At 32.9% G+C, this 13,809-nt stretch overlaps 1 protein-coding gene and 1 pseudogene across 1 annotated transcript; both read left to right on the top strand.

Annotated features, from left to right (window-relative positions):
• The first annotated feature begins 2,793 nt into the window (after positions 1–2,793).
• LOC110657910 (3-isopropylmalate dehydratase large subunit, chloroplastic) lies at positions 2,794–8,137 on the top strand. The gene is given in 18 exon segments (XM_021815357.2): positions 2,794–2,983; positions 3,102–3,242; positions 3,493–3,663; positions 4,271–4,309; positions 4,312–4,425; positions 4,539–4,607; positions 4,696–4,812; positions 5,033–5,107; positions 5,273–5,350; positions 5,473–5,568; positions 5,640–5,689; positions 6,417–6,471; positions 6,647–6,778; positions 7,481–7,528; positions 7,653–7,677; positions 7,680–7,792; positions 7,794–7,811; positions 7,927–8,137. Coding segments are annotated over 18 exon segments (1,533 nt in total). The 5' UTR covers positions 2,794–2,932; the 3' UTR covers positions 8,068–8,137.
• A 1,300-nt stretch (positions 8,138–9,437) lies between these two features.
• LOC110657911 (3-isopropylmalate dehydratase large subunit, chloroplastic-like) lies at positions 9,438–13,319 on the top strand (annotated as a pseudogene).
• The last annotated feature ends 490 nt before the right edge of the window (positions 13,320–13,809 follow it).

Genomic DNA, 13,809 nt, shown 5'->3' with positions numbered 1-13,809 from the left:
TTTTCACATATAAATTATTTTCAGTGAAACAAATGGAGCCTTAAATGGTGGTTTAATTTTTTAGTTGCACTTGTTTTGGAAAAAAAAAAAAGAAAGCTTGTTTTCTGAGTAATATTCAAGACAACTGCAAAGGATTTTCCTAGGTTTAAAATTTCTGAATTTTCCAGCGTAAATTATACTTCCCTATGCATTAAGAAGGAAAACCCTAATTATTCAGCATTTGAGATAAATCAAGAGAAAGTGATCGAGGAGAAAGACAATTAATTATATAGGCCTAAAACTTCTCCTTCTTAATTACATCAAAGTCTCTCTTCAAAGAAACTGATCAGCATGGAGCAGAAAAATACTTCAAGTTAGCCTTAAGTTTGATTGGAATATTTTGATTATTGCAAACATTAATGCCTTACGTTTAATTTAATTATATCATTATTAATAATTAAAACAATCCTAAACCTTGTGTCTTTGTTTAAATTTTTTACTAAATTAAGATGATAAATGAATTATGAATATTGCAATGGTGAACAGTCCTTTTAATTAATACTTATTTTATCAGAAATGAATTAAAAATATAAAATAATAAAAAGTCAAATTAATATTATTCAATTTACAGTGTGGTGGTGGTGGAGTTATCAATTAACATTTCTGTTTGAAATGTGAGGGAAATGATAGTGGGCTTGAGTTAGAAGACCATCACCCAAATAAAAGCCTGGTGCCAAGAATTCCATCGTCAATAGCCAAAATAAAAATAGAAATATTGGAAGGGGAAATAATATTTTTTTTTATATATAAATACACTAACACTTATAAGTAAAATTTTAATTTTCGGAATTTTAAGATGCAAACAATAATTTAAAAAAAATACTAAATTTTATATATAAAATTTTAATTTTAAAAATTTTAAAATAAATAATAATTTTTTTAAAAAATACACTAAAAAAATTTCTTAAATTATAAGTATTTATGGGTAAGATACCTGCGAAAATTATTCTATTTAATTCTAAATTCGATTAATATTTTCAAAATTTAAAACTATCTCAAACTCTATTAAAATTTATTCTCAATTATTCGAATTCATTCCAAACTCGATTATTACTGCTCGATAAATACCTAAATCTACTTAATTTTATATATTTTTATTAATAATCTATATAAAAATAATTTTTATTAATAATTTATATTTTAAATATTTAATAATTTTATAAAATATTTTAATTTTATTTTATATAAAATAAAATATATAAAAATTTAATAATTTAAATATTTTAATTTTATTTTATATAAAATAAAATATATAAAAATTTATAAATATTATTATAAAAAATATAATTAAATATTTATACAAACGAATTCAAAAAATTATTACCCAATATATAAAATTTAAAATTAATTTAAATTTATTATAAATATTAAATTTAAAATTTAAAATTTATCTTAAAAATAATTATACACCGTCTAAATTTACAATATTAAAATTTAATTAAATTAAATACCTAAAAAAAAAAAAACCCATCATTTCTACCTAAATAGGTGAGCAGGCTGCAGGACAACCTCGGTCAGCCTACCTTTCCTTGTGGCTGATGATGAACCGCTACCTAATGAGCTATAAAGCAACTACAGTTTTTCGCCTTCAATGAGCTGCTTAGCAACATCAAAACTTTATTAAAAAGAATATTATTTTAAATATTATTAAAAAAATATTTTAAAAAAATTATTTTATTATTTTTATATTTATTAAATATAAATTTAAATTATCTTCTAATATTCTATGATTAATATATTTAAAAAATAACTTTTGTTATAACAATTTAAAACAATTTCTATATGTATGATTTTTTTAACGAAATTATTATTTATTTGTTATATTTTAATAAAATTAATTATTTAATTTTATATTTTAAAATATATTATTTAATTTATATATTTTATTTTTATTAAATTATTTAATAATTTCATCATAATTTTTATCGATTAATATTAATTAAATTATTATTTAACTCTCATGATTTAAAAAATAATTAGTGAATTTTTATATTTTAAAAACACTAATATTTAATTATCCTACTTTAATGAAACTAATTAATTATCCTATATATTTTAAAAAATATAATATTTTTAAAATTATATTTTTAAATAAAAATAAAAATTTTATTATTTAAAGAATAAATTTAAATTTACCTTTTCTAAGTATTTTCATCAAATTCTTTGAATTTTTTCACTAAAAAATAATTTTTTTAAATTATTTAGAGATATAGAAAAATCGAGTAACTCTTATGCCTAGGTAGTTTGTATCAATTTTTTTTAAAGATATGAATAAAAAGAGAATGAGGAGGAGAATGGTGAAAATGCAGATGAACGGAGGAAAAATAAATAAGGGAAAAAAATAAAATGATATAAATATAAAATAATTATAAAATTAAATAGTAAAAGAAATTAAATTATATATTTTAAAATATAAAAATTAATTAATTAAATTTATTAAAATAAATAAATTAAATAATAATTTAATTATTATTATTAATAAAAAATTAATAAAATAACTAAACAATAAACAAAATAAATTAGAAAATATATTTTTTAAAATATAAAAATTAAATAGATAATTTTATTAAAATATAATAATTAAATAAATTCTTCTCTTTTGAAATATGCACACATTTCTTAATAAATTTATTAAATGAAGAGCTGCCTGCCACTGATACAATCACCCATTTAATTTTTAAAAGTAAATAACTGAAAATTTATATACTAAAATCATTTTATAATTTCCAATAATTTTTAAAGGTGGGCCCAAGACAAAGTGGCATATCAAGGCCACAGGTCACAAGAGCAGCGGTGCTTTACTGCCGCTGCCTCAAAAATTTTCCCGGCGTCCAAACACAGCTTTTGGAATTCTGGAAATCTCCCAACTTTAACACTGTCAACAATCGTTGTCATGGCTTCCTCCACTATTGTCCCTGCCTCGCATTCCTTCATCGCAAACAAGGTTAATACTTCTACATGTTAACAAATTTCTCAGCCTTTTTTATTTTATATCTCTTTTGTTCACCTTTTTTTTTTTTCAAATTTACACGTTTGACCCAACTGCTTTTCCCTTGTTACAGAAGGATCTGCTGGGTCTTTCTGATTTCTCCTCAACGTCATCGCCATTTTCTATTCCCAAATGCCGGAAATCAATTTCGAAGAAAATTGTGTCTGTCATGGCTCCCCAGCAATCAGAACGCAAGCCTGCCAGTACTGGATCGGTCAGTTTGTTCTTATTTTTAGTTTATATTTATTTTTTGTTCTCTTAAGGGTTTTTATTAATTTGCAGATTCAACTGTGTTTCTTTTTCTTCATTGATTTCATGTTGTTTCGAATAAAGTGTCTTGACCATTTTTGGTTTTTGATTAAATATTTCTGTTAAATTTTGAGTTTTATTACTGCTTTTTACATTTATGCCATTGGCTTATTTCCTCGTTCGATAATTATTTTTTTGGTTTGGTGGATTTGCAGGGGAAGACCGCAATGACGATGACAGAGAAAATATTGGCGAGGGCCTCTGAGAAGCCTCACTTGAGCCCAGGTGAGAATATTTGGGTCAACGTTGATACCTTGATGACACATGACGTTTGTGGCCCAGGTTCCATTGGAATCTTTAAGAGAGAGTTTGGAGAGAATGCAAAGGTTTTGAACTCTTTGTACTTATTTTTGTTGTCCATACAGCTAAACAATTTGGGTGGTAAGTAATCAGTGATTTAATGAGCTCCTGATGTTTACTACTTGGATAAGCTCAAACATTGAATAAATTATGACTTCATAAGTACGTGCGGATTTCTTGCAAAGCATTTGAAGATAGTAGTTCGAAATTGTGACTACTGCATAATCTCTAAAATAAAATTTACATTGCAACACAGAGGAAAGCTCTCTCTCTCTCTCTCTCGTGTTTGTTTTCCAAAGGCTGCATGAAGTGATAGGTTGATCCAGATTCCGTGTGATATCTGGAAAGCTGTCCATTTCCTTAAGGCTAATGGTTTCTACAATTATGCTCCTTTTCTTTATTTTATTTCCTTTTTTTAATTTTTTATTGTTGTCAATTATAATCTTTAATATTAAGCATTGAGACTGAGTTGAAGTGATTTATTTGTTTTTTCGCAAAAGATAAAAGAGTTGAAGTGATTACCCTTTGATTCGCTGCCCCGCACGCCCCCCTCACCACAACACCCCCCCCCCCCCCCCCCCCCCTTACGCCATGCGTGAAAGTAACTATCTGACTTGCTACTCGATGTTGAAGGTTTGGGACCGTGAGAAAATTGTCATTATACCAGATCATTATATATATTCACTACTGATGAACGTGCAAACCGCAATGTGGATATATTGAGGGATTTCTGCCTGGAGCAAAATATAAAGTACTTCTATGATATCAAGGATCTTAGTGACTTTAAGGTGCACTTTCTTGATTATATTCTTAACTGAAATTTCTTATCTATTTTTAGGAGCAATCTACTTTATTGGCCCTTCATGGACGTTGGAGAGGAATTTACTATCTGAATTTGCAGGTTAATCCTGATTATAAAGGTGTATGCCATGTTGCACTTGCCCAAGAAGGTCACTGTAGACTAGGCGAGGTGCAATTCTTTTACTATCATTCATTTACGAAATTTTATCCCCATATTTTCCAGACTCTCTCATGTAATCATTTATTATTGCCCTCAGGTCCTCTTAGGCACAGACTCCCACACCTGCACTGCTGGAGCATTTGGCCAATTTGCTACTGGAATTGGCAACACTGATGCTGGTTTTGTATTAGGCACTGGGAAGCTCCTGCTTAAGGTTTGTAAATTCTTTAATGCCTCAGTTGTTTTAGTCTCATCATTTCTCTTGTGTATGTTCCATAGGCTCCATGCAGTTCCTGAAATTCAATGGATATAGTAGCTTCACTTAGGTGTTTTATCAGATGAACTTTGATACAGTTCAGTTAGGTTTAAGTTTCTAAAATAGTTGTGATATTTCATTGGACACTTATTGATCTATTCTTTTGTTAAAATTGCAGGTGCCTCCAACTCTGAGGTTTGTAATGGATGGTGAGATGCCTGATTATTTGCTTGTGAAGGATTTGATTTTGCAAGTGAGTTCATTCAGATCTTAGACATTTGTTTGCTTTAGCGGGCATCAATTTACTAATGAATTGAAGTATACAACTTTTTTCCCCTTGTTGAAGTATGCGACTTTTTTCCCCTGTTCCTGTTACGATCTTAGACATTTATTTGGGAAATTGATTGCCCCTTTACAGATTATTGGTGAAATATCTGTATCTGGTGCAACATATAAATCAATGGAGTTTGTAGGCACCACGGTTGAGAGTTTAAATGTAAGTAAATTTTTGTTTTTCCTGCTACAATGTGTTGTCATTCAGTTACTGTTTTCACTTTTCGCTAATTGATATCTCATCAACATATTATTTTCTTGGTTCTGATTTTCTGTGATGGTTAGATGGAAGAGCGGATGACATTATGTAACATGGTTGTTGAAGCTGGGGGCAAGAATGGGGTTGTTCCTGCTGATAGCACTACATTCAAGTACCTTGAGGTATTTTCAGATTGATTGTATACCATTGCTTAGATTTTTTTGCTTACAGTGTTATTTTTTGTTGTCCACAGGATAAGACATCTGTGCCCTATGAACCAGTTTATAGTGATGAGGAAGCAAGGTAGATATAATATCTTATTTTTTATGATTATGAGGATCCATGTAATTGACACCAACTGGATTGTGATTAAAGTTTAGTTGACTTGAATTTTTTCTTGAGATCCTATCCTAGGATACACTGTCTGTATATGAAATTGATAGGTTTTGTTTGCATCTTTATAGCTTGCCCATTGACACAGCCTTAAACAACAAGAATATTCAAAATTTTTTTAATCTTCCCATCTTAATTTGAACATTTTAAAGTCTAGCATGTCAATTAGTTCACGTGTCCATTGGTATTTAGAGCACTTTATTTAGTATCATGTGGAATTTTTGAAAACCAAATGAACCGTTATGTATCATTTGAAAATACAATTATTCTTTTTACTTGTTAACTGAAGTTAATTAGAAATATTAAGATGCATAATTGGAAATTCTAGATATCTTCAGTTTTGAAATTAAGCTGTATCGGCTGACCGGAAGTTTTCTGTGCCTAAAGTTGTCTTTGGAATTCACTTAATGTCGGGCTATTTGTTTTATGGTTTTATAATTTTGAAACTTATACTGGATGTGAAATGAATGAAACTAGAAGTTAAACAAGTACATTGTAAATATTACTCTATTTCTAGAACTTTGAAAGCAACTATAACTTTATCAGATAATAGGTAATAAAATGTGTTGTTATTTTCTTCTAGATGGTTCTTTTGGTTTTGCATTGGTAGTGATATATTTTTTCTTTTGGCTTCTAGATTTCTTTCTGAGAACAGATTTGATATCCCAAAATTGGAACCTTTGGTTGCTAAGGTGTGTGACTTAATTTAGTTTCCAATGTGTGTGTGTGTGTGTGTGTTTGTACAGTTTCATATTTGTAAAGGGTACTAAAACTCGTGTGGACGTCAATCGTATCTCATCTTAGTTTTTGGCTTAATGCTCCGTTTTCCTTTCATAAGGAGTGACATAATCCACCCATTTTTTGCAGCCTCATTCTCCTGATAACTGTGCTTTAGCAAGAGAATGCAAGGATGTCAAAATAGACAGAGTATACATTGGATCCTGTACTGGTGGGAAAACAGAGGATTTTATGGCTGCTGCCAAAGTTTTTCTAGCTTCAGTAAGGATTATTTATCTTATTAAGTTATTGTCGTTGCTATTGGACTGTCAATTGCGATTTTCATGAAGACTTTTCTTAATGTTCTGAATAAATTAGTCTTGGCTTTTTTTGTTTGCGTTAATTTTCCTTTTCCTTTATTGTATTTTAGTAAGTTTGATAAAGTCTAGAATCTTCTAGATAAGAGTCTTATGTAGTGCATAGATGAAGTAGCTATTTCCAGTAGTACCATTTATCATTTTATTCTAAGTAGACAAGAAAATGGGGTGGGGCATGCTTGTGCGCATGGCTTCCTTGTGGGAGAGGCGTGCCAGAGTGTTTGAATTACTTGTTAAGGAAAACTGTTTTTGAGTGAAGGCTCTACCATGTGGTTTGGGTTTGTTGTGCTTTGAAAAAGAAAAAAATGAGAGGAGGGGGGGGGGGGGGGGGTGTGGGGGTGGAGGAGGGGGGGAGGGGAGGGAAGAGGAAGGGGAAGACAAATGCTGTGGTATAAATTTGATTTGAAGGCCCATTTTTAGACGATAAAATTTTGATATTGTCCTTTTCAAACTGCTAAAAGACAATAGAATAGAAAAGAAAAAACAGTACAAAGATTTTGGAAATATATGGATTATTTTTATTTCAGAAATGCAGTCAGTGATCATTTTATTTAATTTTTGCTTTTCATTCCCTTAAGCTTATTGCATCAATTTGATTCATGTTCAGGGTAAAAAGGTCAAGGTTCCCACATTTCTTGTCCCTGCAACCCAAAAGGTTTGTAATACTGGATAATGTTGTGTTTATGTTTGTAGATTCACTATTTGTGAAGGATACTGATGTATAACTATGAAAAGAAGTTTTAACAAATTTAATAATAGCATTTTATATTAAAATTCAGGTGTGGATGGATGTGTATAGTCTCCCAGTCCAGGATCTGGTGGCAAAACTTGCTCACAGATTTTTGAAGCAGCTGGTTGTGACACGCCTGCGAGTCCCAGTTGTGGTGCTTGTTTGGGAGGCCCTAAAGACACTTATGCAAAGAATGAATGAACCAATGGTGAGTAGCGTAATTTTGTTTGTCCCTTCAATCAACCTGTAGTCATGGCTTCTTCTGCCTTGTTTTTTAGGCATCAATACTCCTGTCGACTATTAAGAGGGCTATGTGATTGCAGGTCTGTGTGTCAACGACAAACAGAAACTTCCCAGGGCGGATGGGACACAAAGAAGGCCAAATATATCTTGCTTCCCCCTATACAGCAGCAGCATCTGCTTTGACTGGTTATGTCACTGATCCAAGAGAGTTCTTGCAGTAGGCTATTTAGGTCATGTACTCTACCCATTGTTGCAATAATTTAAATGGTGAATCCAAAAGTAGATATGTAAGTCTGTATGTTGGGTGTACGAAGTTTGCACCACTTCATCTCATGCCGTAGCTGCTGTGAGTATTTATGCGCTTGTTGAAACCATTGTACTCGTTGAAAAAGGAGAAAGCAAGCAAGCTGTATCTGTTTGGAAGGTAAACTCGGTCGCCAAGATGTACAGCTGCTTCCGACTGTGGACAGTTCCACTATTGCCAACCTATATCTGCAAATGAATTTTATAAAATTTAATTACAAAATCATATATGATGTTGAAAACATAGAAATTCGTTTAGAATTTTATAGAATTCCTATTGCAGGTAACAATCTCACTGATCAAATCCCTGCCTGTTCAAGGAACTTGAGCAAGTTGATCTATTGGAACGAGTGCTACTTATTGAACACAAGTTGAGGCTGCTGGAATGAATAACAATGATCTCATGAAATCCAAATAGGAATTTTGAGATCACTTAAAAGGCAATTGTTAAGAGAACCAATAGCAGTACCTTTGTAATCTGAATCCCTCCTGCCACGATCTATCCAATGGAGAGAACCATTTAGGAACAAACCAGATATATCATAAGAATGATCACAAGGGGAATCTTGAATCTATTGCAATTTATAAGAATTAGTCTTCTGTGAGTAAACACAGATGACACTACATCAAGAGACTATCAGCATGGTAAAACCTTTAATCATGGCCACTGGAATCATAACCAACTCCATACTCAAAACCATTAGTTAAACATTAATCATCAGAATAGTCGAGAGATGGGAACTTGATTTGCATTGCCTCTCCCAGAGCGGCACCCACCTCTACCAAGTCTATTGCTCTCCTCCTCTCCATTCAGTTCCCTGCTGTTGTGGGCATCGATATCCTTGCCAGGAGTCTCATGTCTCCTTCTCTGGTATGTTTGATGGTTTACGATAGACGGGTATAATACCTAAAGATGATGGCAAGCAACTAATAGCCAGGAGCGGCCCTCTCGTTGGGCACTCACAAATTCTTGATGGCAGTCACAATCTCGAAGGCCACCGGTTACAAATCTGTTCCATGAGTAGTACACCATGCAGTGATGATGAAATCCATTTAACTCTAGTGTTTTTTCTGTGAACTATAATGGGATTTGACTTCGTCTTGACACTGCAGGAATGTATACTAACCTTATCTAAAACAGAAAAACGACTGATTAAACCGAGAAATGAGCAGTCGCATTGCTCCTTTAAATTTAATCATGGATAATCAGAATCATAATCATCGTATCACATCACATTGACAAAATGGTTCGAGATGGTCCACTAAAAACAATGCACACGAAAGCTACAAGATCCTATTTACTTTTCTAGCAGAGCCGTGCCCTGTTCACCCTGCTTAGCCGCCTCCTCCATTTTCCAAGCAACCAAAAGTTGCTTTAGCTTATATTTGTGCATAATTTAACAGTGTCACCACCATCAATCATCATGGCTTCCTCCAACGCTTTCCCTGCCTCCTCGTCTTACTGCTACATGGTACTAACAAATCTTTCACTTCCACTTATTGTTCAGTGTTCACTAAGCTATGATTATTGTTTCAGTACAGAAGGATCTGGGGCTCTCTGCTTTCTCTTCACCATCATCGCCACTTTCTATTCCAAAATGCAGGAAATCAATTTCCAAGAAAATTGTATCAGTCATGGCTCCCCAGCAATCAGAGCGCAAGCCTGCCACCACTGGCTCAGTTAGTTTCTTCCCTGAAGGGTTTTTATTACTTTGCAGATTAAGTTGTGCTTATTTTATTTTATTTTATTTTTCATTGATTTCGTGTTGTTTCGGTTAAAGGGTATTAACCATTTTTATTGCCTTTGAATACAAATGTTGAATTCAGGTGAAGACCGCAATGACGATGACAGGGAAAATCCTGGCTAGAGCTTCTGAAAAGCCTCAGTCGAACCCAGGTGAGAATGTTTGGGTGAGCGTCGATACCTTGATGGCCCTTGATGCTTGTGGTACAGGTTGTTTTGCGATCTTCAAAAGGGAGTTTGGAGAGAATGCCAAGGTATCCAAACTTTCCCATTTTTTTTTTTTTTTTTACACTGTCCTTTTGCCATGCTTGAAAGAACCTTCCTCACTTTGCTATATATCCTTGAAGGTTTGGGACCGTGAGAAAATTGTGGTTATACGAGATCATTATATATTCACTGATAATGAGCTTGCAAACCTTAATGTGGACATTTTGAGGGATTTCTTCCCGGAACAAAATATAAAGCACTTCTATGATATAAAAGATCGAAGTGACTTCAAGGTTTAGTTTTATGATTATATGGTTGAATTAAAATTTTTTGCCTATTGTTTTAAAAATTCCTTTTTTGCTGGCCTTTTACTCACGTGGCGGGCTAACCCTGATTATAAAGTTGTATGCCATATTGCACTTGCTCTAGAAGGCCATTGTAGGCCAGGAGAGGTGGGATTCTTTTACAAAGACAAATATTTATCCTCTTAAATACCAGAATAGAAATTATATGTTCATTAATTTCGGTCCTTATCAGGTTCTGTTGGGCACAGACTCTCACACCTGCACCGCTGGAGCATTTGGCCAATTTGCTACTGGAATTGGCATCACTGATGCAGGTTTTGTATTAGGCACTGGGAAGCTCCTGCTTAAGGTTTGTAAAATTGGTTTTTCTTTCTTTAGTGCTGCTTTTACGTAAATCTGGGCTGTTGCATTTCTTAGTTTTACATTCTACAGGAGGCTCCACGCAGTTCCTGAAAGTCAATAAATATTTTTTCCCTTCGCTGTGGACTATGATTTAAACTTGAGACCTCACAAGTTTAGAGATTACATCATGCCACTCAGTTAAAGCTTATTAGCATTTTTTTTATGGCGTTATACTTTATGAACTTTGACATTCTACTCTGTTTCATCTGCATCTTTAACTTGACAACTTAAAGTTGTGAAGATTGTTCTACTTATGTAATCAGTGGTTTTCCAATGAACATTAATCTGAGCTATACTTTCTTCATGATGCAATCGAAATTGCAGGTACCCCCAACTCTGAGATTTGTAATGGACGGTGAAATGCCTAATTATTTGCTCGCAAAGGATTTGATTTAGCAAGTGAGTTTATTGAAATCTGGGGCATATATTTGCTTTAGTAGCCATCAACTTAGAACCTTAAATGACAACATATCGCTTCTTTTACCTGTTTATGACAACGTATCGGTTCTTTTACCTGTTTCTGTAATGTGATATCTGGGAAAACGATTGTCCCTTCACAGATTATTGGTGAAATATCTGTTTCTGGTGCAACATACAAATCAATGGAGTACAAATCAATGGAGTTTGTTGGCACAACGGTCGAGAGTTTAAGTGCGAGTAAAATTGAGTCTTTCTTGCTCTTGCAACATGTAGTCAATCTATTTCTATCTGCGTTGCTCTTGCAACATGTAGTCAATCTATTTCTATCTGCGTTAGTTAATATCACATCAACAGGTGATTTTCTTAGTGGTTCTGGTTTTCTGTGATGGTTAAGATGGAAGAGCGGATGACATTATGTAATATGGTTATTGAAGCTTGGTGGGGGGTGTTGGAGGGTGGTGGCGCGGGGGGGACGGGGGAAGAATGGTGTTATCCCAGCTGATACCACTCAAGTACCTTGAGGTATCATCAGAAAGGATTATATGTCACTGCTTAGATTTTTGGTCCATTTGGTAAGGAGATATAATTGAAAGTATTTTGCCTGGCAAGGGCTTCCTGAGCCATCTTTCGTTGTTTACAGGATAAGACATCTGTGCCCTATGAACCGGTTTATGGAGATGAACAAGCAAGGTAGATTTCTATTACTAAGTGGATACTAAATAATAGTTTCTTATTTTTCATAGGATCTTTAGAAAATAATCCATGTAACTGATGCTAACCAGATTAATATTAATGTTGAATCGAGTTAAATGATTTCAACCATTATACCAAGCATGGTGCTTTTGGCTTTCCATTTGTGGTGATATGTTTTTTCTTTTTGGCTTTTACATTTCTTTCTGAGTACAGATTTGATATCTCGAAATTAGAACCATTGGTTGCTAAGGTATGTGGCTTTATTTAAAACTCCTATGGACTTCAATTATTTCTCCGCTGTTATTTTGCTGTTAGCGCATATACTTTTGCAGCCTCATTCTCCTGATAATCGTGCTTTAGCAAGAGAATGCAAAGATGTCAAAATAGACAGAGTATTTATTGGATACTGTACTGGTGGAAAAACTGAGGATTTTATGGCTGCTGCTAAAGTTTTTCTAAATTCGGTGAGAATTATTTATTCCTTTTGGATTCTATATGTCCATTACATTTTCTGTGATTTTTGGTTTTCTGTACCTTCTCAAGCTTATTCTATGTGCAGGATAAAAAGGTCAAGGTTCCCACATTTCTTGTCCCTGCAACCCAGAAGGTTTGTAATGCTTTATCTTAATGTGTTTTAAATCTGTGGGTTCACCAGTTACAAAAGGATGCTAATATGAAACAAGAAAGAAACTGGTTACAAGTTTAACTGTAATATATATCTTGTAAAATTTTCAGGCTTGGATGGACTTGTTCAGTATACCAGTACCAGGATCCGGTGGCAAAACTTGCTCCCAGATTTTTGAAGAAGCTGGTTGTGACACGCCTGCAAATCCTAGTTGCAGTGCTTGCATGGGACGCCCTAAAGACACCTATGCACGCATGAATAAACCCATGGTAAGTTAAATTTTGTTTTTCCCCTCAAACTGGCACAACTTCATATGCAGTCATGGGTTTCTCCTGTCCTGTTCTGTAGTTTTTTATGCATGAATTGTCTGCCACGGGTACTCCTGTTGTTAACTATGTTATTGCAGGTGTGCCTGTCGACGACAAACAGAAACTTCCCAGGGCGTATGGGACACAAAGAAGGTCAGATATATCTTGCTTCACCTTATACGGCAGCAGCACCTGCTTTGACAGGTTATGTTACGGATCCGAGAGAGTTCTTGCACTAGGCTATTTTTTTTCTGTTTGCTGTCAACCCATTATTACAGTAACTTGAATGGTGAAACCAAAATAGATATCCGAGTCTGTCGTACGGATGAGTACTATAGATTTAAGTGTGTGATGATGTTCACGTTGGTAAAAGGGATGTGCTGAATTAATGTAATAACGTCTATTTGTAAAATTTTAGAGGGTTCTAATCTCATTTTAATCAATAATTTTAATTTGTTTTGTTAAATATATGACTATTTATAAATATAGTGTTTAATTATTATAATTAATTGAGTACTAAAGTATATTATGTAATATACTAAAAAAATATTATTTTCAACGGCAATTCTATTACTAATGCCAATCAAGGTGTTAGCATTCGGCACAAAAAGTTTTTAAAGATATGTTTGGTATAAAGTTAAAAAATGAAGGGTTAAATATTTTTCTTGTAAGTTTTTACTAATGCATGCATTTTATATCATCATTTAGGTATAATTTTACACCTAATTTACTCTTATTTATAGCTTTTATTGTAGATATTAATCTATATTTAGTTAATTTTGTGTTTTTATACTTCTTAGTTTAATTTTTGGGATTTATTTATTTTATAGGTTAAAGTTTGGAGAATTTTGGTGATATTTTGATCAGAGCAGTCATTTGAAGGAATTAGAGTTGAATTGCAAAATTTTAAAAAGAAAATTTTGAAGTTGAGTTTGAAAGAAATAGAAAGTTGCACA

This window comes from Hevea brasiliensis, chromosome 4, assembly GCF_030052815.1.
Source record: "Hevea brasiliensis isolate MT/VB/25A 57/8 chromosome 4, ASM3005281v1, whole genome shotgun sequence".
Lineage (NCBI taxonomy): Eukaryota > Viridiplantae > Streptophyta > Magnoliopsida > Malpighiales > Euphorbiaceae > Hevea > Hevea brasiliensis.
This window is presented reverse-complemented; position numbering and strand designations above follow the sequence as displayed.